Below are 27,909 nucleotides of genomic sequence, written 5' to 3' on the forward strand. Positions count from 1 at the left end.
TATGTTGAATATACGCACGGATCGTGGTAGACACATTTACAGAATAAAGAAAAATCTCTCTTCGTACGCAAATGGAACGAAACGGGACAGTTCGCGCAGGCGCGTTTCATTGTTTTGACTGAAAATGCCGTCGGTTTCGAAAACGGCGGCGAACGCTTCTCCTCAAACCGAGAAACCAACCCACTATACGTAAGTAAAGCAAACGTTAAATGGACAAAGACGTATTCGTTAAAATACCGTGCTGCTTTTATGTACAGAATATTGTTTTATAGTTGGACTGCTTGATATTCCTTCACTCGTAGTGCAGTAAAACATGGTGCTTTTCCTTTTGTAAATTCTTCCCAATGCACGCAGTTAGCGCCAGGCTAACTTGCTAGCTACATATTCAAATTGATACAGTAACTGAATTTTAACAAATACATGTGTATAATTGTATTGTGTGACCATGAAAATGTTCCACATAAAAAATAGGCGTAACATTAAAAAGCGGAATTCGCAGGAACTTGGTTGGTGGTTAACGTTAGCTAGCCAGTCAGCGTGCTAGCGTGGACTGGGTAACGTTAGCGAAGTTGAATGGTTTGCCAGCCAGCAGTGGTATCCTTTTCCTCTTTCCACCTCGGCCTTATTTGCTGCCTGTCTACGCATGTGTTTTGACGTACGTTCTGGTTGTTTGATAGAGTACAACGCCGAACATCTTGCGTGGATTGTATGTGAATGGTCAAAGTAGATAGCTACTAGCTATCACTACCTAGTAGTTCTAGCAGTTCGATTGATTGTAAAATTCAGCTACATAGCTAGCTAGTGTCAATCAAATATTAGTTGTAGATGGTGTAAACGTGTATCTCCTTACCTTTAGCATAGATAGTGTTTACTTTAAATTTCAAATAGCGAAGCTGTAACATTTCTATCAAAGTTAATGCGATATTTCCCCTGAGCTTTGGACTCAATACTTTTTTTACACGATGTCTGGTGGTGTCTGTCATTAACACTGCCTTTGTCTTTCCATTTTGCAGATATTTGAAGGAGTTTAGGACCGAACAGTGCCCTCTCTTCCTGCAGCACAAGTGCACACAACATAGACCCTTTACATGTTTTCATTGGCATTTCCTCAACCAGAGGCGAAGACGACCGATTAGAAGAAGAGATGGAACTTTTAACTACAGCCCTGACGTTTATTGCACAAAATATGACGAGACTACGGGCATTTGCCCAGATGGAGAAGAGTAAGTGTGAAGCTTAATTTTTCCCGTGAATTATTATGTTCTGGTTAGAGTGTTGATACTGTATCATGCTTATCAATATTGTTTTGTGGCTGTTGTTCATTCCGGTTGAGAATTCACTCAATGTGTGCAGGTTGACAATTTAGTGGGCACACTTATAACGGTGTTGCTAATATTTTATGGATGCTGCATTGTTTCAGTAGGAAGTCAGATTCATGCGAATTCCTGAAGTGAACTATCCTTATTGCACAGAATTCAGCTCGCACCACGAGCTTGGTGATGACCTAGCTTGCACATGGTGTTGTTGACTTGTCTATTGTTCGAGCTAATGTCGATCCGCATGGCCTCGTATGGCCCCGGAGTGGGACGACAGCCGTTCTCAATAATGCGGAACCAACTGGATGATTTAACCACATTCATTGTCATTTCATGGATGTTTTTTTGAAATTCTCGCTGGGCACGTCTGTTTTGAGCTGCAGAGTGGGGTTGAGCTTCTTTCAGCTTACAAGGAAACGATGAACACACCCCCTGTTTTCTTGCTCGTGATTGAACCGCCTTTGCACATAGCCTTCTCCCATTGGTCGAGCAACCAATGTTTATTGTTCCTGGGTCCGTTGAAAATGAGGTCGCTTTGAACGAGTTCCTGCTTTGTATTTGTATCCTTAATGTTGTCACAAGTAGTTATACATGGACGTGTCTGCTTTTTACCACTTGTTCTGTATCATCATCATCATGTTCATTGAAACCTAAGTAGAAGAGGGATTTCCTAATTCAATTATCTGCTCAGCTTGCGCATAACTACTCTTTTGTGATAATTATTAGAGATGTACTGAGGGGTAGAAATGGAGTATGTAAGTTTTATATATTCTTGCTCTATTGTTTAATGGCTACTGCAGCATTTTTAGGCCCAACCCTCAAAGCATCAGCTATTTTCACTTTTGTAACAAAATCAGAGGAACATATTTTGAATGTTTGGGGTATGCCACTTCAGCTCATTCTTAGAACTGTAGTTTTCACTACTGGTGTGACATCAATCTACTGAAAATGAAAATAACAAAGAATAGGCCTAAATGAGCCTACACATTTGTAAAGACACAACCATGATTATGGAAATAGATGTAGCCTAAAATATAATATAGCAAGTCACGTTGTGCGGATACAGTTGTCACTTGAGGTTACATATGAGAAGGCTTGTGGTGGTGCGGATAGACACCAAAGGAAGGATGAATAAATTCATACATTAGCAGTTCATCTGCATCTACCTAAAATAAAAGCTACACTATTCAGTTCCCAGGTGTAACAAAGTCACAGGGTTATTGTAAAAAAACAGAATGCTACCCTGTAGTGAAGGGGGAACTTATTTAACGATATATCGTATTCACAATATCATAATATTATTTCTGCTCTAGTTGAGGATACCTGGGATACCTGATAGAAAACAAGCTATTGTGTCTTTCAATAGGGAGCCAATCGCAATACATATCGTATTGGCACCTAAGTATTGTGAAGTCCCAGGCATTTCCCAGGACTACTAACCGGTCCTGAGTAATATTACAAAATGCCCATACTTGGCCTACTGGAACAGACGTACTTGTTAGTATACTTACTGGCAGCGCTATCAGTTAAAGTAAAAATATGGGAATGTTAATATTGTATGTGTTGGTTGGGGATTTTTACAAGTCTCCCTACAAAATTAACAGAATTAAAGGTTCACTGAAAGGAAGCAGGCTATACAGTTAATAACCTAGCCTATTTAATAAGACAGGATAGATGTTCTAGATTATATCTTGAGAAAGATGCTGTTCAACACTAAGAAGAACAGCTCTGAAACATGATATTCAAACCACTCCTATAATTTGGGCTTATTTGTGTCAGAGCACCATAAAGAAATTGAGTAACTTGAAACGTCTCACTCACTAGTTCAATGACAATCCTCAATGGCACATGTCTGGTTAAAGTGCTTTGGTCAGATCCACAGTTTAGTGATATGTAGAGGTAGTGACTAGATGCGATAATAGTATTTGTGGCAAATATGTAGCATACTGAATACTTTTTTATAGAGGGGTTGGTTAATCATTGAGGTTGAGTTCCAGTTTACTATATCAGTGTGTTTGGAATTTCACTATAGTAAGTAAACAATGTTCCTCAATTCAACCAGCTGTCATATTGAAAGTTCTATACAATTTTTGAACTCTGCCTGAGAGCGAGCACTTGCACTCTCTATTCCTCATTCTACCAGTGGCTGCTCTCTTCTCGTGACATCACATCCGTTGCCATGGTTACTGTTGCTGAGTCAGAAGCTTTTGCTGTATTTGAGAAATTGATTGGTTATCTAGCATTTTCAATGTGAATTTGAGCACATTAATAGCGATGTTGCTATTATTTCTGTTAAATTCCTCACCATACATCAAAGCCTGTGAGAGCTCTGTATCTATAAAAGGCGTTGCATTCCTCTGACTCCCACTGTGGGCATTGGCTACATTTTTGTTGGTCTGATGTGCATATTAAGCATCAAGATGAACGGTTGCCACTAATACAGGGAGGAAGACAGATGTAACTCATTCCTTTAGCCTCGGTCTGTTTCCTTTCAATTAAAATCTGTGGACTGACTTAGGATAAGCACAGCATAGAATTCTAGAAACATAGGATAGACCGATTTTATGCAGATTGTATCTCTGTCACATCAAATCCTGATCATTTTAATGAGGAAGTCTGCATTTGTCTAATCATCGTTTTCTTTCCTGTCTAGCTGTCCTTACTTGCACCGGACCACTGGTGACACAGAGCGGAAGTACCATCTTCGCTATTACAAGACTGGTACCTGTATCCATGAAACTGATGCCCGCGGGCACTGCGTGAAGAACGGCCTACACTGCGCTTTTGCCCATGGCCCACATGATCTCCGCCCCCCGGTCTACGATATCAGGTGATCTATCATGCCTTTAGTAATCACTCTGTTCTTTAGGTGTCATACCTTCACTAACATGTGAATAGGCTTGTTAAGCCAGTTAGCTGAGTACACAACGATAAATATTGCAAGGCCTGACCATGCACTAACAAAATGTACCAACTGATTCCATTCGTAAATCATAGTTTTAATGAAATTCTAAAATTTACCCGTAGACCATATTTTTGAAGCTGGCTGTCAACCCCTTCTCTACCATTGTTAGTGTTACTTTGATTCGACATGTTAGGCCTAGCTGTCTCTGCAGAAGTGAGTCTGTATCCACTCCAGTACATGCCCATACATGGAAGTGTTAATCTATTTTCTTAGCTCAATTAGTCTCCCTGATGCCTCTCGAACTGGCTGGGGCTAAGAGCAGATGAAAGCACAATTTTTCTCTTCATAGACATCAGTCATAGTGTACTTATTGCCAGGGTTGATGTTGGTTTTGTTGAGTACCAATACTGTGCAAACAATGAAAGTGTTAAATTATGGTGATTTCTTTAATGGGATGAAAGATTCAGTGGTATATTTGAAGTAATAACCCCACATAGCTCAGAGATGGATACAAAAACTAGGCCCATATCTGTAATGAAAGCAATGGACTTAAGTTTAACAATAACATACATTTGCCCCTTTACTATGAACCATGTGTTCACATTTTAAATTCCTGTCACTAGAAAATAGCAATACCTTGTCGAACGTTCCATGAATGACGTCACATTAAGGAATGGGAGCTTGAAATAATTAAACAAAAACAACAATTAAATGTGGTATCAGCGTTGCCTAGCAACTGAGCAGAACAAGTCTGTAAGAGCAAGGCATTGCCTGAATATTCTACATTTTGTCTCTTCCTCTTTTTCTTTGTTTTGTGTAGTAGCTCTCTCACTGATCTTCTTCATGTGCACAGAGAGATCCAGGCACAGGAAGCCCTCCAGAATGGCCAGTTGGGATCTGGAGAAGGTATCCCTGATCTACAGCCTGGTGTACTGGCCAGCCAAGCCATGATAGAGAAGACTCTTACAGAGGACCCCCGGTGGCAGGGTGAGCAGCAGACACATTGATTCTGGTGTCGGTGTTACCCAGTGCCACATCATTTTTCTATTGATTGGATTTCCTTGATCTGTTGTGTTATATTTTGGCATTAGGTCAATACCAGAATGTCTTACAATGAGTGTGTTTATATGCACATTAATAAATCAATATAAAACTGATTATGGCAGAAGGCAGAGTATGGCATTAGTCATATTAACACCTTACTCTGCTTATCTTAATTGGTGTAAGATCATAATGGTTGTAAGCATACGCTGATTAAAACATCTGGTTTTCAGGACAATCTTTCTCATTATTAGGGCATCAGAGTTCAGAGGTGTGCATGAGCTTCCTCTTGTGCGAGTGAAGTGAGTTTGGAAAAACTGAAGTATGCATATTAGAAATAGTTTTCACATACGAACTTTGTCTAAGATTCCAAATGTTTTTGCAAAAATAACATGGTCGCTGTGGTTTATTTTCATTAGCGTATTATTCTAATATATTTTTTTATGCATTCATCAAAGTCCCGTCAGGTAGCCTGATTTCAGATGGCCATGTAAACAGGATTATTAGGGGACTTGTTCTTGAAAAGCATGTAAAAGTTTGAAGTAAAACGATTATATTAATCTGACTATCCACAATAATCATTTTGTGTGCACTCAACAAACTCATTGTGTGCTTTCCTTCCAGACACCAATTTTGTTTTAGCGAACTACAAAACAGAGCAGTGCACCAAGCCTCCACGACTATGCAGACAGGGCTATGCCTGCCCTCACTACCACAATAGTAGAGACAGAAGACGAAATCCACGCAAGTTCAAATACAGGTAGGCGATTAGGACTGTCAAACGACAGAGTATGCCTTTTGGCAGCTGTGTAATATTTCTGTAATATATAGTTAACCCTTTTTAAATGATGTGTCAGGTCAACTCCGTGTCCCAATGTGAAACATGGGGATGAGTGGGGAGAGCCATCGAAGTGTGACAGCGGAGACAGCTGTCAATACTGTCACTCACGCACTGAACAGCAGTTTCACCCAGAAGTAAGTAGGACATTGGAGACTTTATAAACGCTTAGCACATTGTCTCTTGCAATGGGGAATCTGTCAAACCTTAATTTGGGAAAATGCCACACAGTTATGAGCAGAGAACCTGTCTTTCTCACTTCAGATCTACAAATCCACCAAATGCAATGACATGAGGCAAACTGGTTATTGTCCTAGAGGGCCGTTCTGTGCGTTTGCGCATGTAGAAAGTAAGTGAAGCGCCTCAAAATAAGTCACCGCTGTCTTGCTTGTTGGCAACCTTTCAAAGATAAAACCTCCTGTCTGTGATTGTGTACTTTTTCAGGAATTCCCTCCACGGAAGAGACCATGAACTCGTTGCTAACAGCGATGCAGTCGGGCTCCCAGGCCAAGCTGGGCTCTCAGCAGTATTCAGAGTGTCCGGTCAGCGAGTGGGGCAGCAGTGCACACTCCATCAGCAGCATCAACAACGGCCAAGTGGGGAATGTATGTGATCTGATTACTACTCCCTCTATGCTTCTCTCCACTGTCTTTTACAAAGGCATCTCAGTTTGTATGAAAAACATGCTGTCTATAGATTAGACCCTGAATAGATATTTCAACTGTTAACTTTCCTTATGTCACACCTTTGTGTTGTATATTCTTGTAATTTTCTGTTCTTGCCTTCTATTTAACTAGTTTGTAACATCATTTTGTTTCTGGTAGTACTAGTGCACCAAAAAACACACAGTGTAATTCAAATTAATATAAGATTCAAAAGAAACCAAACCTTAACAATTCAGTGTCATTTTCTCTCTCTCTGAAGCCAATATTCCATCTAAACATCTTCAGTTATCATCTGGCCTCGTTAGGAAAGCTGGGCTTGTTTGGCTGGCTCTAAAACCCTATTAAGTCCATGTGTACTTCTCTCCCTCAGGTTTCATATTCTAATAGTCCGACTGTAACGCCAAGCTCAGGAAGCAACAGTTCATTGTCCCCAATCGGACCCATCGGCAGGTCCAAATGCTTAACTAATGGTAGCTTATGTTCAGAGTCCACCACGTCAAGTGTGTCATCTCTGACGTCTAACTATCCCAAAGCGCCGGGCTTTGAACGCGAGGATCAGGTACTACAATAAGACTGCTCTCTCTCTTTCCCCGTCCTTACGGGAAGACCCCTGTACTCAGCTTAGTGTAGGGCCTGACCCACTGCTATAAACACGTCGGTCATAGTTTCCATTCTTTTGATTCAGAATTTTGATTTATTTCCATATTAAATTATTTGCCAGTCACTTTTTTTATGTTATGTCATTTTCTTTAAATTTGTGATGACTTGGTGAATACTGAAATTAACAACCAAGGCAAAATAAATAATAGTTTACCCGTTCCAGGTCAAATTCAGTGTTGTGCTTAACATTTTTATGAACGTAGATTAGACATTTTGTTTGGATATGGAACTTGTGTTCATGTTATCTATTAGTTATAAAATAAATGTCTGCTTATTTAGTCTTAGACTGTCTTAATGGATTGTGGTGATAACATTAGGCAATTTCTCTCTTTTGATAGGGCTGCAGATGACTGATTTATTAACTGAATTTTCTTCACTTTTAAGAAACATGTTGGCTTTCGAAGACCCAGCCAATTGCTGGGTTTAAGTGTTGGGTCATGTGAATGTGCTGTCTGTTTTCAGATAAAGAACTATAAGGGACATGGTGATCAAAAGATGATGGACCAAGACAAGCAGGTGAATAACTAAAGCGTTTGCCACTGCCTTTGTATTCCTATAAGCTAGTTCCCCCTAATATTAATTTACCACCGGTCCAAAAAACATGATTTTATAGAGAATAATTTTAAGTGCAAACTGAAATGACTAAAACCAGATATAAAGTATGTAGAAAAGATAATGGAGCTATATATATATATTTTTTTTTAAACAAGTTCATCTTTGAGAACTACCAATCACCAAAATAAAAACTATACAGTCAGGGAGAATCTAAAATTCCAAAAATGGCATGGGACCCCCATTGATATGTTAATGTTTGAGTCCCTGATAGCATAAGCCATGGCAAAATGTGTAGAATTGCAGAAACTTAGATTTAAAACTGCAATTTTGCCGCCTCTGCTGAAAAATATCATAGGGGAAACACTGCTAGTGATATGTAGAACAATTTATATTTAAAGGTATTCATGTAGAGGCAAAAGGGTTTTGCTGTTATAATTTCAGTCATTGGGACCCGTCCAATCGACTTGATTTAAAAACAGCCTATTCATGGTCTCCCATCTAAAGCATATGACCAGGCACGGTATCTGTGGCTTGTCTACTTCTTAACCAAGCACCAATGTAGTAAAGCTAAGTATAGCTCAAATTGACACTATTAATGAAACAATGCCTTACTATGTACGCCTCTTTTACAGACACACAATAGTGTATTCTCTGGGATGAACCCTCTGGCATCCAGCATAACCTCCAGTATAGAATCTAGCCTGGCCTCCAGTATTGGATCAGATAGTTCCTCACCCACCACCTTATCAACAATGAATGCAAAAGCAACCCCATTCTATCCTGGGAGCAATACTGTGGAGTCAGTTATAGGTAAGTGTACTTATTGTACAAACTTGTTTGAGGGGTGAATGTGCCTCTTCATACAAGGAATACTTATTGTTCTAGAAAAATAAAAAAAAGACTTGCCTTTTTTTTCAGGTTCTGCTCTTGACCTGAATTTTTGTGACATCAATGTTGCTTCTCTTGATAAAGAGTTTGAGGAGCAAGAAAACAACAGTCTTGGTTTAAGTAAGCAAACCTGGTTTGAAACATTGAACACAATTAACTTAACAGTCTGTTCTGCATTTTTAAATTGCGAAATTGATTTTCACTCTCTGTTGCCCTCTAGGTCAAAGGATGCTGGGAGGATCCGCTCCGGTCAACATTCCTGGCTCCCTTGCACGGTCTTCTTCATTGAATTCCAACTCCTCGCTCTCTGCATCCCCTCTGAGCTCCCTCTCCCAGTGCCTGTTGTCAGGAATGGCTCCACAGCAGACTCAGCCTCAGGGCCTGCTAACCAAACCTGAGCATGGCCTTCTGGGAACACCTACCTCCTCTCAGAACTCTCTGGGTAAGTTAACAATAGAATATGTATCATCAACCATTCATAAATACATCACTATCGTTTTTTTTGTTGTTGTGCTTTGACATGAAACAATTGTCCTGATCCCACCTTGTAGGTTTGAATGGGGGAGCTAGCAGCATATGGGACTTTGTGAGTGGCAACTTCTCTCCCAGCCCATCACCAGTGTTCAGCAGCCTGGGCTCCACCACTGTGAGCAGCAGCGCTGACCTGAACCGGCTCTTCAGGGAGCTGGATGAGGCAAATAGGAAGATCAAGCAATGGGAAGACGCCTGGCACCAGGTCAAGCAGGTCAGACACTAGTCCCATGCAAGAACTATGACATGAACTAAAGGCACTGCCTCAGTAAGCAATACATCCTGACCCTTGTTAAACCAATTATATATTTGACATGTCTGTCTGTTCCAGGCATGCGAGGCCTGGCAGAAAGATTCCCATGATGCAAAAGAACAAGCAAAGTCGGCCGAGGCGGAGCGGCAGCTGGCAGAGCAGACGCGAGAGGACACGGAGCGCAAGCTGAAGGAGCTCCAGGGGGACTTTGACGTGCTGTGTCGCTCCCCTGGCACACCCCTGCTTAGAAGCTATGGAGACCTGGACCAGCTCCCTCTACCAAAGCTCCACTCCATCCAGAGCCAGCTGCGCACTGACCTAGACCTTATAGACGGGGTAAGAAAGGCCAGATACTAAACACATTCTTATTTATAGTGATCAGGATATACATTATGGTGAAGCATATTTCTTTTAAGATCTTGCTTGGAATCATTGTACTGTTATTTTGTTGCGAGTAGTTTCTGATACAACCTCTTCTCTTCCCAACACAGGTAATATATCAGCTTCAGTCAAAGAAATGTATAGTTTGCCAAACGCATGATCGTTGCATAGTCCTGCAGCCTTGCCAACATTATGTACTTTGTAAGAACTGTGCACCTAGTAAATCAGAATGTCCATACTGTAAGACAAAAATATTGAAGTGGTGATGTACAATTATTCAAGGTACTACTTAAGGAATTTGCCCTTTGAAGAACTACTAATACATATAGTATGCTTACATTTTCTAAATAGCATTTTGTGTTTCAGTATTCATATAGTAATTCAATGAATAGTTTAATTTGAACTACATAAATGGTGTATGTTATTTTGTATTGTAATGGATCACTTACATTTTCCAAAAAGTTTGGGCATCCATAGTTCAAGTAGGCCTAATTTGACTTTATCACTGAAACACATCAGTCAAACATTATTATTAGTATTGCAACCATCTTTGTGAAGATTGATTTCTCTTAAAGCACTTTGTTGACCTGGGAATTTGTTAAAGGGTATTTTAGAAATTAGCTTTGAGCTGTTTTTGTTTCTTAGATTTACATATTATTTTTCTTAATATGCTAATGTATCGAGCTTTTGTGTGTACTGTGAAACATACTAGAATATTTCATGTTTCCTATTGTTAAATCATGGTATAGTTCTATATATCTTGTTAGTTTTCATAGAAAAGTGCTAAACTATAGTTTCTACTTTTCATTCTTTAATTTACACATTTCCATCAAATAAGTACACACATTTGAATGCATTTTAGGCATAACCAGCAGCTGTAATGTCAGTAAGGCACATTTATGCTAAAGCAGTTAGGAAATCAATTGTCTTTTAATGATTTACTAAATTGTTCATTATGTAGTTGTTAGAGGAGCATGTCTTGATGTACATAAGTTTGACACAGTGAATTTGATCGGATTCCTACTAGCTCTCAAACATGTCTAGAACATATCTGATACTTGGCCTCTATTCTAGTCTCAAGTGCCTTGCCTTAAATGATAACCATGAGCATCGATGCTTAGAGGATTGTTGTAAAAGCAGACACAGGTAGTCAAAGCTTCTGCACACATTTCTGCATCATATGTATATGCCATAGTGTATTGTCCAATCCTATGTCAAATTATTTCCTCAGATTATAGTTGTATGAAGATATAAATCTTGTCAGTGCCTGTGTCCTGACTTCACGCTTACAAACAATATATTTTCCTTGTCTAAACAGGCAATGGTGCTTTTTTTGGTGCGGCTTTGATTTAAATATTTGATTTAGTGGTTGGGAGTATGCAAGCAAGGAAACAACTCTGGTCTTGTTTGTAAACAAGATAAAAACAGGCTCTGCTATACATTTTAGACTGGTGTTTGTAAGATGCATCAATGGTGTTGAACCTGTAAGTTGTGTTTTCAAATACGACAGTGTAATGTGCTTAGCTAGGTTAATCTAATTGACATGACCTTCTACTGTGTTCAAAATATGTATTTTTCCTCGCTCTATATCTTGGTCCTTTTAATATTTACAGCAATTAGTGTGTTCAGTAGAAAACCATATATATTCCCAGGTACACGATTTGTAACTTAGTTATAAAAATTGAGAAATAAAATTGTTTACATTTACATGGATGGTAATTCAGAAACTCAGAAAAACAAAACTTGTGTTTATCCTAAAATAAAAGGTATTGTGTTCCATCATGTTAAAATGGCAGGCGAAACAATTTTATTGCATGTCTTATACGCGTCATATGTTAACCAGCTCCAAATCTAGATCACTGCCAGATATATTTGTATTGTGAGTCTAGCATACTGTAGAGTCGATCACTCCACTTTTGCAAGCTTTGCCGCTGCTGAGAGAAAGGTGTATACATGTAGTTGAAATGCATTTACATTCTTGAATGTTATTGTGCATACACAGTTCAGATTTCAGACATCAGAAGCCTAAATTGTCACACGTTAAGCAGTAACACGTTTTACTTAATTTATATAAAAAATGATATCATAACAATTGTTACCTAACATTCAGAGACCTATGTCATGGAGTCTAACATTTGGTATACCAAGTTTAACTTCTATAATGTTATAGTTCAAGTAAAGTACCACTTAAACAAAGACTCGTTTGATTAAATTGTGTGAATTATTTTTTTAGTCAGTCACACGTTCGGGTACTTTTGTGAATCTTCGAAAACATTGTTACAGGCCAATCAATGTACTGCTGTAGAATGTCTCAATTCTTAAATTGGTTGTTGGAGAATCCTAATAAAGCTACAGTAAATGCTCACCCCAATTTGTAATATACCACAGGTTATTTTTCCTGTGATGCCAACTAAGTTAATGTGGACTGGACTCAAATGAACCAAAGTGGTGTTGTAGTTTGTTCTTGTAGTTACATTTAAAATATGTATTAAAATGTACAATTAGAATAACATTCTCTTCAATGGTTCAATGACAGAAAGAACTATGCCAACTGCTTTTGCTGACAATAGCAATGGACTTGAAGCCCATTTGTAGTTTTACCAAAGATCTTTATTGCTATTGTTTCCTTTTTTATTTTTATAACTTAATTTCAGTAATCTAAGCAAATCGTTAAACCTGATTTGAAACAAACCAAACCTAACACCTTATGTAGATTGGTGTGTATTTACAGAAACTAATGGCATCCTCTTTTTGTAAAACAAATGACTGTGGTTAGCAGCATACACATTTCTAGTTGTCTACAAGTTAGTGACGTGTTAATATTCTTAAGTGGCCATATAGACGAGTACCAGTGGAGGCTGCTGAGGGGAGGACGGCTCATAATAATGTCTAGAAAGGTGCAAATGGTATTTGATACCATTCCGCTCCAGCCAATACCACGAGCCCGTCCTCCCCAATTAAGGTGCCACCAACTTCCTGTGATGAGTACTATTTTGAAGTATTTTGTTCACTTTACAGCTAAAATCTCTTAATCAGTTTTAAATATTGATGGTTGTGAACTACTTGTATGCTGTCAGGAGTATAGAGTACACTTTGACTGTAATGTGCTTTCTTTCATTTTCACTTGACTGGTGTTTTCTTCACATTTTAATTCACAATTTACTGCAGTCATTGGAAAGATGGCGATAGTGTATCATTTGTTTATTGGTTAGATATGAGTGTCATTGACGGGTGAAATGACAACTTGATTTATTTAAACCAGCATCAATGGCAGATACAGACGTGAGTAAGTTTAAGGAGCAACACTTATCACTCATTTGTTCTTGGTCCTTAACCCCTCTTCAATGTGGCATACTAAGTATACATCTCCCTTTTACACTGAATAAAACTTAAGCTCATATTTTATAAATATGGCTCTAAATCATTCAATGTTATGGCCATATTAAACTAATGTTCTTTTTACTATGGACCAATTTAGTTTTTTTTATTTTTATAAATCGGTGCCTTATGTTAAAATGTCACATTTTAACTGGCATTTAAAGAGTATTGCTCTTAATGAGGGGTGACTTCATTGAGGGTAAATTGTTATATTACAGTAAAACGGAAAAATAATCCAAATTCTAGTGCCTTTAGATAATTGTATGTACCATGATCTCCCCAATTAAAATCTGTGGTGGATACCACTCAGATTTAGCTTTTTCGATATTATCACTTAATGATTTGAGTGGTAAAATTTGCTTTGTCGCTCAGAAAAGTTATTAATTCTATGTGAAGAGCTAGCATTCGTAAGTGATCAGAGAAGGGCCGTTTTGAACCAGACTGCATGTTTCGTAAGGGAGGCTTAGGGCAACCTTAGAATGATGAATACTGCTTCTTCATCTCAGTCTGTATTTGCCATATCACTCTTCATAACATGCCACAATACCTACCACCAATAAATACTGGACTCAACTTTATTGGCACAAGAAAAAACAGACAATTACTGTTAAAGAAAAGCACCAAGTACGACTCTGTTTTGTAAATTAAATGTAATTGAGATGTAACAATGCTCTGCAGTGGATTAGCATAATCTATTTTGCATTCTTGTAAAGTGTTTGTTTCTTTGTTTTATTAAATATTGTGATCATGGAACCTGAAGATTTTATGCAATCTTGCACATACATAAATGTATGAAGCTGTTCCAATTTAGTATGGAGAGAAAAAATGCATATTGCAGCATAGAATTTTTGTAAAAACATTTAATTGTTCCCAATAGTTAATTTCAAAATGTTAATTTAACATAGAAACCCTGAAATATTGAATGTACCGTTCTAAATTAGATATTTAATAGGTCACTGGAATAATATGGAGAGCAGTTCATCCGTTAGCTATGATGTAGCATCTAGTTTTGTGAATTGCTATACAATGAAATAAATGTAAGACTTAAACACATGCCGTTTTCCGGTCTCTGTATTTATCAGTGTAATGATTAAGGGGAGGGGGGGAATACATTTTATTTTCTCAGGGTTTTGGTGGACTGTAGGATAAAAGGTTCTTAAATTGTGAACTGTAGTTCGTAGATGTATTTGCGCTGATGTCGATGGAAGTAGACATTTGTATTACGAATGAGAAACATGTCCCTTATTTTGTTACAATAAAGTATGGACAAATAGGACATTGTATATTGAATTAGTATTCAACTACCCCATAGAAATTATCAATGGGAGTTCCCCTGTGTTAAAGTTGATCCTCTTTATGGCATCAAAGAAAGGCTGGATTTGGCATTTTACTCAAGTAGGAGGTATTGAATCTTTTGCTTGTAGAGTATCATTAACTTGTTCAATTGTACTGCAACATTATGCAATGGTTTACAGAATTCACAATTTGTATCTTGGGAATTAAAACCATTTTTGATCTTAAACGTGTTGAGTATTTGTTTCATGGATTTAAAACAAGGTAGTAATGAAGGTATGTACTTCTAGATCACTAAACTCCCAACGATTAATTCCCCTTGACAAATAGTCTTGCAATAACTGAAACATGAACCAGCATTTATTTTCTTAACATGAAAATACCATCGTTTTTACTTTTTAGGAGGGGGTTACATAAGGTTTCTTACCACAACCAATGAAATACATATTTTCTTTATACAGTATTGGTACAGAATTCCAGAAAATAGGTAGGCCCTCTTGGTAATGCTCTATAGCATTAAGGTTCACTCAGATTGCTGTGGTACAATGGCATGATGACTATCGGGAGACAGGACATCAAATAGATAGCACAGAAGCTGCAATGCCTAGAGCCAAAACAGACAAGAGATGTTCTCAGACATGCTTGTTATCAATGGTGATTTCTTCATAGACATTCACTCACAATCTGTTTTATCGAGGTCAGTTGATCCTGTTAACTAAACATAAGGGTCCATTTTGCCATTATTTGGTACTACAACACAATGTTTCCGCAGTTAGAACAAGCTTACTTTTTTTTCAGTGCTGGGATATATCAGCATTTTCCCCACTTTGGCAAGGTTAGACCTCTCTCTGTAAATACTATAGTAAAAAAGAAATAAACCATAGCATATTAATCTATGCATTCCATTATGATGCAAAGAAGAAAATGCAAAACACTAACCGGTACATGTTTTTGAGTAGCCCATTTCCTTACCTTTCAAGCATGGAGTCAAAGCAGGTCACAGCGTTATCCTTCTGTAGAACAACGATAAGACAAGGGCCCTCGGGTAGAGAACAAATCTAGAGAGGAGAGTCAATGCCACAGGCAGAGTGTTACAGTGAGTGACCACTGCATGCTACTATTGCGCAACTCCTACATGGCAGATACCCACTCCTCACCTTCCCATCCCTCTCAGAGGGTAGCATCAGTGTCTCAGCTATGTGACATCTCTGGGTCTCGTCCAGGACAGTCATCCTCCCGGCCACCAGGTGGCAGCCTGTCCTCAGCAGCTGCTCAAGCAGGTCCAGGTGGATAGGGGCTGGGCCCAGTACACTGGTGGGCAGCAGCAGGCAGGTCGTTTGGCAGAGAGCACTGCGGACCAAGAGCCCTGCTGCCACCCACACACAAACAGCCACGTTTACAAAAGTTCAACTGCTGTTGATACCGCATCAACTAAACACAACAATTGCCCCAGACCAATCATAGGCAACGTCCCAATAAAAAGTCAATGATTAAGGGACCTGTTTTGTATCCACATACAAGTAGTAAATAAGCGATTCAACAACAAAGACACAGCTAGGCTAAAACATTCAAAACTAGACCTCACCTCCATTCAGTCCAGACGCCATAAGGTGTGATAAAGATGGCTTGTTCGCAGCAGCAAGAGTGTGGCTCTGTTCACGAGCCAGACAAGCCAAATGGTCTGAGTGTACACTGGGTATCTGTGATACAGAACAGTGAGTGACAGACACAAAATGTGTTCCTTATTTAAACACAGGGCATATGAGACGGCTATACGTCTTGGAATAGTAAATCATGTCTATTGTAGCACTGTGTGATGTACCTGCTCCTGTCTCATGGTGTTGGTCTCTGTGCAGCATAGGCCCTGAGGGAACAGCCTCTTCACATCCTGAACAGCTCTCTGATAGCTCCTCGATCCTACAACATAGTATTATATCATTCATCATGAGCTACTAACATTACATCTGAAACATTAAAGCCTTGTTCCAAAGCCAGTCTCAGCCACTCTGTAACTGATTGATCTATGTTGTCTGGCAGGGCCTGGAAGGTGGCCCAGTATGGTGCGGGGGCGAAGGCCACTGACTGACCATAGATGCCGCTGTGTAGCTGGTCCGAACTGTAATCGGCCCTCCAGAGGAATTGGTCCTGAGCGCGGGCCTGGGCAGGGTCCTCAGGTCCCAGCACGTCCAGTAGCCTCTTCACAGCATTCTCCCTCTGTAGGCACAGAGCTAGGGAAGGCCCAGAGCTCAAGTACTGGACATGGGCTTCTACAGCAGAGGGGTCCTAAGGGGAAAACACAAGAGGAAAACTGAGCTGAGCCAATACATTTAAAACCATGTAACAATCTGTCCACTGGCCTGGTTTAGGTAGGTAGGAATATGTGAGTTGCCTGATGCTCTGCAGCAGACGCCAGTGACACAGCTGTGCTATTGTCCAGAACCAGCACATGCAGGCCCACCACAGTGAAGCCACTCCGCTGGACTTTGCTGAGGATTTTCCCCAGAGCATGGCTCCACACTCCAGGCTTGAACAGACACAGTGTGACCAGCGGCTGGGGACCTGATGGAAACAGACAAGAGTGGCAAACAGGGTGTTTACACATTTTCAACTTTTGTACATATTTGTAACCATTGTTGAAGTAATCGACTTTGCAAGTAACCAATGTTTAATAAAACATCCTACATTACATCATGCTATTTAAAAGGTCAAAGTTCATCCAAATAAACCCGTTTCCAAACTCACCCTGCACCATGCAGTTAAACAATGACTCACACTGGGAACCTGTAAGAAACATTAAACAAGTCAGAAGGGAGGCGGATGAGAGAGTCGATTGAATGTGCTGATGACCCGGTGACACATACCAGCTACATTAATGCGAGTTGGGGGTAGGAACTTCAGTAATGGGCGCACACTGTGATCTGAAGATGAGAGAAAATCCACATAGCTATCCTTGACATGATTGCCCCAGATATAGGGTACAGTGAAATAGTACCTAGCTTGCACGGACTAGTTTTTACCAGGGATCATGTCTCCCAGGGAGAAGAAGAGGGACGCTTGTCTGAAGGCCAGTTCAGGAGTGGGAGACAACAGTATGCTCAGGTTCCCGGGGTAGTCCCGTGGCAGGAGCCGCCGTAGGGTGGCGAAGGCGTCCACCCTCCTCAAAGCACACACCAGGGCAGGGGAGGAGGCCAGGCCCACCAGGCTGCTCTGCCACAGCCGGTCTCCTACCTCATAGGGGCTCACCTCCCGCGCCTGCTGCCGGGACAATGTTGGCAGCCACTTCAGGGCCAGCAGCTCGAATCCATCCTCCACGACATCGCCTGACGGAGAAACAGGGTAGATAGGAGAGAAACAAAGGGCAAGGTTAGGTAGGTGAGGAGTTCAGTGCTACAGCTGAATTGCAAGTACAATATTGGTATTATGAATAACATTATGCATTTTAAATATATTTCATTACATGGGCTGTGTTGTGGGAATGGTTAATGTGGGGTAAAGTACCTGTTGTGTCCCCTGTCCAGAGCCTGTGTAGCAGGCTCAGGCCCTGACTGATGTCCCTTCCAGACAGCGTAAGCACCACAACCTGCTCCAGCTCTGGGTTGGATGGACACCTGTGATTGGACAGCACCACATTGCAGGGGTTGGGTACGGCCCACATTCGCCCACCTGAGAACCAAGCATGAACATAAACTAAATTAAACCAGGAAGCCAGGGAGGGGGTCATCATTGACAGACTGTGTTAACTCTTCCCTTACCAAAGCTATGGAGCAGGCTCTCTCTGTAGGGCAACATGTGAAAGCAGCTGCTCGGGTCCAGCTTTCCTTCATCTGACAGTCTGATGTGGATACATCCCAACAACCTCTGCTTCTCCAACTCTTTCATAAGGGCTGAGAAAAAGAGGAATCAGTGTCAATAAACTGAACATTGATGTCACGAGCTCAAATGCCTCTACAGTACCTATCAGCATCAAATGGGATACATGTTCTTTATACACTGACTGTACAAAACATTACGAACACCTGCTCTTTCCATGACATAGACTGTGACCAGGTGAATCCAGGTGAAAGCTATGATCTCTTATTGATGTCACCTGTTGAATCTACTTCAATCAGTGTAGATGAAGGTGTCTTTTTTTTTCACCTTTATTTAACCAGGTAGGCTAGTTGAGAACAAGTTCTCATTTACAACTGCGACCTGGCCAAGGTAAAGCATAGCAGTGTGAACAGACAACACAATGTTACACATTAACAAGTCAATAACACAGTAGGAAAAAAAAGAGAGTCTATATACATTGTGTGCAAAAGGCATGAGGAGGTAGGCGAACAATTACAATTTTGCAGATTAACACTGGAGTGATAAATGATCAGATGGTCATGTACAGGTAGAGATACTGGTGTGCAAAAGAGCAGAAAAGTAAATAAATATAAACAGTATGGGGATGAGGTAGGTAAATTTGGTGGGCTATTTACCGATAGACTATGTACAGCTGCAGCGATCGGTTAGCTGCTCAGATAGCAGATGTTTGAAGTTGGTGAGGGAGATAAAAGTCTCCAACTTCAGCGATTTTTGCAATTCGTTCCAGTCACAGGCAGCAGAGAACTGGAACGAAAGGCGGCCAAATGAGGTGTTGGCTTTAGGGATGAGCAGTGAGATACACCTGCTGGAGCGCGTGCTACGGGTGGGTTTTGCCATCGTGACCAGTGAACTGAGAAAAGGCGGAGCTTTACCTAGCATGGACTTGTAGATGACCTGGAGCCAGTGGGTCTGGCTACGAATATGTAGCGAGGGCCAGCCGACTAGAGCATACAGGTCACAGTGGTGGGTGGTATAAGGTGCTGTAGTAACAAAACGGATGGCACTGTGATAAACTGCATCCAGTTTCCTGAGTAGAGTATTGGAAGCTATTTTGTAGATGACATCGCCAAAGTCAAGGATCGGTAGGATAGTCAGTTTTACTAGGGTAAGTTTGGCGGCGTGAGTGAAGGAGGCTTTGTTGCGGAATAGAAAGCCGACTCTAGATTTGATTTTAGATTGGAGATGTTTGATATGAGTCTGGAAGGAGAGTTTACAGTCTAGCCAGACACCTAGGTACTTATAGATGTCCACATATTCTAGGTCGGAACCATCCAGGGTGGTGATGCTAGTCGGGCGTGCGGGTGCAGGCAGCGAACGGTTGAAAAGCATGCATTTGGTTTTACTAGCGTTTAAGAGCAGTTGGAGGCCACGGAAGGAGTGTTGTATGGCGTTGAAGCTCGTTTGGAGGTTAGATAGCACAGTGTCCAAGGAAGGGCCGGAAGTATACAGAATGGTGTCGTCTGCGTAGAGGTGGATCAGGGAATCGCCCGCAGCAAGAGCAACATCATTGATATATACAGAGAAAAGAGTCGGTCCGAGAATTGAACCCTGTGGCACCCCCATAGAGACTGCCAGAGGACCGGACAACATGCCCTCCGATTTGACACACTGAACTCTGTCTGCAAAGTAGTTGGTGAACCAGGCAAGGCAGTCATTAGAAAAACCGAGGCTACTGAGTCTGCCGATAAGAATATGGTGATTGACAGAGTCGAAAGCCTTGACCAGGTCGAAGGTGTATGTGTACCATTCAGAGGGTGAATGGGCAAGACAAAAGATTTAAGTTCCTTTGAACGGGGGATGGTAGTAGGTGCTAGGCTTGAGTGTGTCAAGAACTGCAATGCTGCTGCGTTTTTCAAGCTCAACAGTTTCCCGTGTGTATCAATGGTCCACCACCCAAAGGACGTCCAGCCAACTTGACACAACTGTGGGAAGCATTGGGGTAAACATCGGCCAGCATCCCTGTGGAACACTTTCAATACCTTGTAGTCCATGCGCCAACGAATTAAGGCTGTTCTGAGGGCAAAAGGGCGTGCAACTCAATACTAGGAAGGTGTTCCTAATGTTTTGTACACTCAGTGTACTTTTGAGGTGATAGAAGGAGAGATATTAGGTATTACAGGGTTAAGTGCTATACCTGCAGGCAGGCTGGCACAGTGACGCAGGCCACTCTCTCTCCTCAGAAGTAAGACCAGGCAGTGGGAAGACAGCTCAACCTTCTTCTCATCCACAGTAACAGTGGGCGGACTGCAGAACACTGCCACCTTGTCAAAGAGAAAGACACGTTTTTAAGGGCATAGTCAACATTGATCTCACCAGCTTCTCTCAGGCACTTTGCTGTCATTTCAGTGTGGTGTGACTGATCTGGAGACAGTGTGGTGGAGGTGGGGTCGTTACCTGCTGTCTGGTGAGTCCCAGTGCCTGGGTTCGTTTGGTGGGGAGCTGCAGCCTCTGGACCCCCCTCAGACTGAACCCTCTGCCCTCACACACAGACAGAACCCGGCTGTAGCAGCACGGCGCCACCGCTGGAGACACTATCAAGAACACGTCCACTATGAGGTGGGAAGGGAAGAGTCAGATCCACAGTAAGACATTTTGAAACTTCCAACTACTGTACTTGGGATCGAGACTAGAGTAAAGCATTAAGCCATAACTCTAACATTGTTGACCTCAAGTGTGTACTTGTTTCTGAGTTACCTTTAACAGTAGCACACAGGGTGGTAGAGGACCTGGTTAAATACAAGGGGCTGCTTCCCTCTCCATCACCAGGGGCAGAGCTGAGAGTGTTAGAAGAAAATCACGTTTTTTGTGAAATACTTTGACTACTGTTTGTGTTGTGTATGTTATATATTACCCAAGAAGATGAAAACAAATGTATCAATCAATGTTTACTGAGTAAACCTTCAGCCTCTTGACCTTCCATCTACTCATGATGATTAATGATGTTGTTGTTTTTTAAATTGCTTGTTTTTTTGTTGTTTTTGCTTCGCAACGCTTTGAGATTCTTTATGTGAGGTTATAGCGCTATAAAAGTAAAATAAATTATCATTATTAGTAGTAATATGTTTGTTTTTCTATTTGTAATGTTTGAGTGATGGTTGTGAGACATCAGGATGGCTCTGGACTACAAACACACCTGTCAGTTGGAGCCTGGTCAGGGTTCTGGGAATTATTCCCTGGAACTCTCCCTGCGAACCACGTGACCAGTTCCCTGTGCACACTGCTGGCCAGACGAGGGGAGTAGAGGAGGGGCAAGTTCTTGCTGCTGTAGTGCAGGGCGTTGATGGATGCCGGGTCTGTCTTCCTAGCCAACAGGGGGTCTGAAGGGCCTGTTACATCCTGCCACACGGTGCGGGCGTGAGGCCCTCGGACAGCCAGGGCAAGGACGGGCTCATTGGCCCCATCATCTCCCTGCCCGTAGGATACCCTGCCTGAATCGGAGACATACTTACTATAACTTACTGAATCATTCCAGTCTAGGCCACTGAAGATCTGCAGACTAGATAAGAATATAACAGAATTGAATATTAGTTGATAGACGTTTTACCGGCGCTGTTGGTCAGAAGGCCAGGAGGAGGGTAAAGGAGGCGGAGGCCACACACATCCAGGCCTGAGCTGTGGAGAAGCTGGAGGGTGTGGTGAACCACCAGGGGATGCAGGAACAAAGACGTGTATCCCAGAGCAACAGCTATCTGTGAGGAGAAGAAGAAAAAAACTGTATGGTTGATTTCCTCATCCCATGACCATGGGGTATTAACCCTGAGGTTAGACGATACCAAGGAGTTTTGGAACAGCTGAGACGAGATGTTCTTACCTCTGTGTGTAGCTGCTGAGTGCACATGGTCTCAGGCCTCTGACAGCTGAGCTCCTGAGTCTCCACAGTCTGCCAGTAGAAGCCTGGGTTCAGACCGAAGGTCCTCTTCACAGCCTGAGACACAGGGCAAATTATACAGCACAATACAGGGAACACATCCACATCATCAAGTCAATCTCAGATTCTAAGCATTCACCTGTACCTACTACCTACCATTTTGTCTGAGTTGACAGAGATAAAACTGTCCAGGCAGGAGGCAGGTATGTGGACGGTTGGGGGATAGGCCTCTTGGTCTAATAGGCTCCTGAGCTGCGGCAGCCAATGGGTGATGGCTCTGAGGGAGGTCTGAGAGAGGAACCTGCAGACACACTGCTGGAACACACTATGACCCTTATCCACACCCCGTTTCTATAAAGAAGAAAAAGGAAAATCACTTAACTGCAGAAAAGGTGGTGTAGGAACAGAGGAAATGTTTGGGTGCATTTACATAGAATTGGGAATTAGAATACTACTACTAATAATAATAATAAGTCATTTAAAAGGATCTCTATGTTCATTCCTCTCACCCGGGGTTTTCGGACAAGTTGTAGGCTCTCTCCGTGGGACACAGCACAGATGTGTAGAGCCAGTCCATCCTCTGTCCACAGCTGCTGTAGGCCAGCCACCCAGAAAGGTACAGCAGCCCTGTCATCACCCCCTTGAGGGTCTGGTGCTCCAACCTACAACACACAAGTTAGAGGCCTCAGTAAGACATGGACTCCATCTCAAACAGAGTAAAAATAATCAGATGATCTCAGTTGAATGACGTTGTCAAGGACTAGTCAAATAAATATTCACCAAAGACAGAAACCAAGCAACCAGAGCATTGTATATAGTGGATTTGGTTGTGGCTGACTCCACTGTTGGTGCTTTCCAATGAGGACTGCTGCTGGCTACCAGGCCGGGACTGGAGAGGCATACAGTCAGCAGCAAGCACTCCTTATCCTCCATATCAGCAGGCAGAGTATTAACTGATTGTAGGTGAGAGGCCTCCTGGGAAAAAAAGAACGAAAAAGATGATATATGTAGGGGTAACGCTCAATTTATCAAATGGCACTGAGGGAATGACAATGACAAAGAAGACTGAGTGGAGAGCTATTGAATTGTGAGCACTGAGTCTCTGTTCCAGATGAACTTACAGTGTCATAAAGAACATCAGTCTTCTCAGCGGCAGGCTCCCTGTCTCCAGCAGACCTTGTTGGTCTAAAGCTTTCCAGCTGTTTCTGGAGCTGTTGCTGGCGCTGTGCTCTCTGTTTCTGTTGCTCTCTCTGCTCTCGGTCACTGACAGGTCACAAAACAGGTGTTCAGCCACCAGTGGAGGCTGCTGAGGGGAGGGCGGCTCATAATAATGGCTGGAACGGAGCGAATGGAATGGCATCAAACCATGTGTTTGATGTACCTTATTTGATACTATTCCACTCCAGCCTTTAGCATGAGCCTGTCCTCCCAAATGAAGGTGCCACCAACCTCCTGTGTAAGCCACTGTGACTAAGATTCAAGATACAGTATATGAGACAAAGTCTCCTAAAATGAATATCGTATCTACCTTTGTTTCTTTGGCTGCCCGGTAGTAGCACTCTGCTGAAAAGCATCTGTTCTCTCAACTGGCGGCCTGTTTTGGTCACGCTTCATTGTGGTTTGGTTGTCCACCTCTGGAAGCAGAGATGTTATCTCATTGTTAGCCTCAGGCAGCTTGTCCTTCAAGGACACTCTTCTGGGGGTTCTGCATGTAGAATCTGCTGGAACTGGATCTTTCCTGTCCGGCTCTCTCCTGTTTCTGTTCGCCTCGCGTAACATTCTGAGTAACAGGCTCTTTCCAGTTACTTCCCTGGGAGAAGAAAAAAAAAACATTGACTCAGGAAGGAGTAAAACTGAATTCATAATTCACAGATACAGAGCCATTATAGTACTGTATATTTACAAACCTATGTAATAATGTTTAGAGCTTTACAATGGGTCAGTTATTCAAGGCAATATTTACTCTTTTCCATTCAGTAAACCAGACCGTATATTTTTGTCTGTTTTCTTATCAGATTGGTTTTCGTCATGTAGGTTGGGGTTGGTCAGCTTCATGGATTGTGATGAAGTGCTGTTACATGGTCTGGTTGTGTTCGTGGGAGGCTCAGGGTTACGTAAATCAATATAAACGGTGGGCGCTTCCTGGCGGCTTGGCTGCAACTCAAATGCCATCCTTTTGAAAGACTTTCTCCATCCACCATTTTGTCTGCAGTAAACAAAATGTTCATGTTAATTAATTACATTATTCATAATCATGTGAAACCCACACAACATGATCATATATTTTACCTGAAATTGGTAGGATGTTGGACAGGTGCTTTCTGAGGCACACCAGAGGTTTTATCTGGCGCAGTTTCTCTTTTCTCTTCAGCATCTCCACATGACTGTGTCCTACAGAAAGCAGACAGCCTCTCCAATATAGTATCCTGTGACCTTACATTGTCTCCATCTGTGACCAAATTGAGAATGAATTGATTACATCATTATGATAATAGCATTGAATGTGAATGACATGCTAGGTGCACACTGGTTACTCTACATCTACTAGTTGTTCAGCAGTAGCTATACAGTTGAAGTCGGACGTTTACATACACCTTAGCCAAATACATTTAAATTCAGTTTTTCCCAATTCCTGACATTTAATCCTAGTAAAAGTTCCCTGTCTTAGATCAGTTAGGATCACTTTATTTAAAAATGTGAAATGTCTGAATAATAGTAGAGAGTGATTTATTTCAGCTTTTATTTCTTTCATCACATACCCAGTGGGTCAGAAGTTAACATACACTCAATTAGTACTTGGTAGCATTCACTTTAAATTGTTTAACTTGGATCAAACGTTTTGGGTAGCCTTCCATAAGCTTCCCACAATAAGTTGGGTGAATTTTGGCCCCTTCCTCCTGACAGAGCTGGTGTAACTGAGTCAGGTTTGTAGGCCTCCTTGCTCACACACACTTTTTCAGTTCTGCCCACAAATGTTCTATAGGAGTGAGGTTAGGGCTTTGTGATGGCCACTCCAATACCTTGACTTTGTTGTCCTTAAGCCATTTTGCCACAACTTTGTAAGTATGCTTGGCGTCATTGTCCATTTGGAAGACCCATTTGCGAGCAAGCTTTAACTTCCTGACTGATGTCTTGAGATGTTGCTTCAATATATCCACATAATTTTCCATCCTCATGATGCCATCTATTTTGTGAAGTGCAACAGGCCCTCCTGTAGCAAAGCACCCCCACAACATGGTGCTTCACGGTTGGGATGGTGTTCTTTGGCTTGCAAGCCTCCCACTTTTTCCTCCAAACATAACGATGGTCATTATGGCCAAACAGTTCTATTTTTGTTTCATCAGACCAGCGGACATTCCTCAAAAAGTACGATCTTTGTCCCCATGTTCAGTTGCAAACCTTTTTTTATGGCGATTTGGGAGCAGTGTCTTCTTCTTTGCTGAGCGGCCGTTCAGGTTATGTCGATATAGGACTCGTTTTACTGTGGATATAGATACTTTTGTACCTGTTTCCTCCAGCATCTTCACAATGTCCTTTGCTGTTGTCCTGGGATTGATTTTCACTTTTCGCACCAAAGTATGTTCATCTCTAGGAGACAGAACGCGTCTCCTTCCTGAGCGGTATGACGGCTGCGTGGTCCCATGGTGTTTATACTTGTGTACTATTGTTGGTACAGATGAACGTGGTACCTTTGCGTTTGGAAATTGCTCCAAAGGATGAACCAGACTTGTGGAGGTCTGCAATTTTTTTTCTGAGGTTATGGCTGATTTCTTTTGATTTTCCCATGATCTCAAGCAAAGAGGTACTGAGTTTCAAGGTTGGCCTTGAAATACATCCACAGGTACACCTCCAATTGACTCAAATGATGTCAATTAGCCAATCAGAAGCTTCTAAAGCCATGACATCATTTTCTGGAATTTTCCAAGCTGTTTAAATGCACAGTCAACTTAGTGTATTTTAACTTCTGACCCACTGGAATTGTGATACAATGAATTATAAGTGAAATAATCTGTCTGTAAACAATTTTTAAGAAATTTGTGGAGTGGTTGACAAATGAGTTTTAATGACTCCTACCTATGTGTATGTAAACTTCCAACTTCAACTGTGTCAGTGATACCTTAGAGTTACCCTATTGTCTACCTGGTTGTATTTCCATAGGTTCGTCAGACACACTGCCTCCTAAAAAGAGTCTGTCTGTTTGAAGAGTCAGAAGAATCTGGTCCAGATCCCAGTGCTCCAGTGGCTGGTAAAAACACAAAGGTACTGATTTGTAGGACATAACACTTCATCAGTATCTATCTAATGGTCAACAAATACATTAGTTATTATGTAGTACCTTCTCAATTTATAACAGGAAACTTAAACTCACCTCAAAAGACAAAACAGTTTGACTATTTTGTAGTGGCTTTTTCATAGAGCCATTTGGTTCAGTTCTCGGTGTCTTTCTCAAAGCATTGAGTGACTCCAATGTGTTTTCTTCACAAGCTGTGTTGTGTGAAGTGTGTGGCGATGTGGACTCAGTTGTTTTTTGTCTGTTTAGTGTGCCATGGCTGTGGTGCGCTGAGGTGTCCCCTTTCATCTCCACAGGAACGTTTCTGCGTGGATGGCCTCCTGCCCAAGCTGCATTTCTAATAGAGTCATGGCTGCATATCTCATTTACCTTATTACCTATGGGACTGAGCTCCTGGTGTGTGCCCTGCTGGGCTAAATCAGTAGCTTGATAAACTCCATGGGGTTCCGTTGTAGGCTCTCTATGAGGGCAAATGGTCTCCTCTGTCAAACACAGTTGTGGCTGTGCCATAGATATTAGAAGCTCCTGTTTGGGATACACACAGTAACCTTGTCAAGGACTCGTCACCAATTGGCGTAAACTTGCTCGGCTAGCTAGCTATTTCACGTTACCTCTATTTCAGAGTCCTCCAATGACAGACACTCTAGGCACTCTGTGTGTTTAGGAACAAGGGCTACTGGTCGCCGAAAGATGGAAATGTCTTCTTCATTTTCAGACTGGAGAGTAAGATTAGACAAATTTCAGCTAACGTTTGATACATTTATCTAGATTTACTGTGGCAAACACAATTCAAACTCTTGTGGAACAGCAAGTAAGTAGCAAAACTCATACAAATTAAGGGTTTTTCATAGGGCTAGCTAGCTAACGTTAGCTAAGTGCAGTAATCAAACTCACCGATGAAGAATCCGAATCAATGGACGGAATATGGGGTTTGAAGCTGTCAAAAAGAGCATTCCAACGCGTTGAAGGATCTGTGTCCATATTGACATAAACTAATGTATATATAATCATCAAGATAGACCACTCTTATGTGAAAGCAGTAGCAGTCAGCTCCACTAAGTTAGCTCAAGTTAAATAGCTGCTAACAACAACTAGCAAACTGTTGGTTACCATAACAACTGAACTACGAGAGTGAGGAGCGCATATAAATTATGGAGGAGCACGTGTTGCAGTGCAGAAGAGATGTGGCCTGGG

The 27,909-nt window shown here is 41.6% G+C and overlaps 2 protein-coding genes across 7 annotated transcripts; one reads left to right on the top strand and one right to left on the bottom strand.

Annotated features, from left to right (window-relative positions):
- Positions 1-63: 63 nt before the first annotated feature.
- On the top strand, positions 64-14,933 carry LOC139364741 (putative E3 ubiquitin-protein ligase UNKL). Of its 6 annotated transcripts, none has more exons than XM_071101766.1 (16): positions 100-189; positions 1,014-1,223; positions 3,970-4,146; positions 5,075-5,208; positions 5,887-6,022; positions 6,120-6,237; positions 6,365-6,449; positions 6,545-6,705; positions 7,136-7,324; positions 7,888-7,941; positions 8,613-8,790; positions 8,899-8,988; positions 9,089-9,310; positions 9,420-9,613; positions 9,731-9,988; positions 10,144-14,933. In XM_071101766.1, exons 1-16 carry the CDS (start codon positions 125-127, stop codon positions 10,297-10,299), a joined length of 2,427 nt encoding a protein of 808 aa, XP_070957867.1. In that variant the 5' UTR covers positions 100-124; the 3' UTR covers positions 10,300-14,933. The 6 variants fall into 6 exon arrangements, with proteins under 6 accessions (XP_070957870.1, XP_070957867.1, XP_070957865.1 ...); XM_071101764.1 differs by having other exon boundaries at positions 102-189; positions 5,042-5,208; XM_071101765.1 differs by having other exon boundaries at positions 112-189; positions 5,045-5,208.
- On the bottom strand, positions 14,927-27,814 carry LOC139364742 (dynein axonemal assembly factor 8). Its single transcript, XM_071101770.1, has 30 exons — positions 27,610-27,814; positions 27,327-27,431; positions 26,794-27,240; positions 26,565-26,667; positions 24,714-24,873; positions 24,388-24,630; positions 23,953-24,234; positions 23,546-23,687; positions 23,205-23,399; positions 22,934-23,086; positions 22,581-22,775; positions 22,368-22,481; positions 22,101-22,245; positions 21,690-21,984; positions 21,251-21,330; positions 20,951-21,105; positions 20,691-20,817; positions 18,457-18,588; positions 18,203-18,367; positions 17,722-18,024; positions 17,566-17,622; positions 17,447-17,485; positions 17,094-17,263; positions 16,792-16,987; positions 16,527-16,621; positions 16,290-16,404; positions 15,862-16,073; positions 15,677-15,762; positions 15,492-15,561; positions 14,927-15,308 (listed from the first exon to the last, which is right to left on the bottom strand). Exons 1-30 carry the CDS (start codon positions 27,724-27,726, stop codon positions 15,228-15,230), a joined length of 4,779 nt encoding a protein of 1,592 aa, XP_070957871.1. The 5' UTR covers positions 27,727-27,814; the 3' UTR covers positions 14,927-15,227.
- Positions 27,815-27,909: the final 95 nt, after the last annotated feature.

This window comes from Oncorhynchus clarkii, chromosome 13 (genome assembly GCF_045791955.1).
Source record: "Oncorhynchus clarkii lewisi isolate Uvic-CL-2024 chromosome 13, UVic_Ocla_1.0, whole genome shotgun sequence".
Classification (NCBI taxonomy): Eukaryota; Metazoa; Chordata; class Actinopteri; order Salmoniformes; family Salmonidae; genus Oncorhynchus; species Oncorhynchus clarkii.

What these genes read in the sequence shown, in the direction of transcription:
- LOC139364741 (XM_071101764.1), top strand. Translation starts at nt 125, where the DNA reads ATGCCGTCGGTTTCGAAAACGGCGGCGAACGCTTCTCCTCAAACCGAG. An exon ending in ACAACGGCCAAGTGGGGAAT is followed by an intron (nt 6,706 to 7,135) that starts GTATGTGATCTG and finishes TCTCTCCCTCAG; the next exon opens with GTTTCATATTCTAATAGTCC. An exon ending in CTCCTCTCAGAACTCTCTGG is followed by an intron (nt 9,311 to 9,419) that starts GTAAGTTAACAA and finishes CCCACCTTGTAG; the next exon opens with GTTTGAATGGGGGAGCTAGC.
- LOC139364742 (XM_071101770.1), bottom strand. Translation starts at nt 27,726, where the DNA reads ATGATTATATATACATTAGTTTATGTCAATATGGACACAGATCCTTCA. An exon ending in AACTCGCATTAATGTAGCTG is followed by an intron (nt 17,486 to 17,565) that starts GTATGTGTCACC and finishes TGTTTCTTACAG; the next exon opens with GTTCCCAGTGTGAGTCATTG. An exon ending in GTTTAACTGCATGGTGCAGG is followed by an intron (nt 17,264 to 17,446) that starts GTGAGTTTGGAA and finishes TGTTTCCATCAG; the next exon opens with GTCCCCAGCCGCTGGTCACA.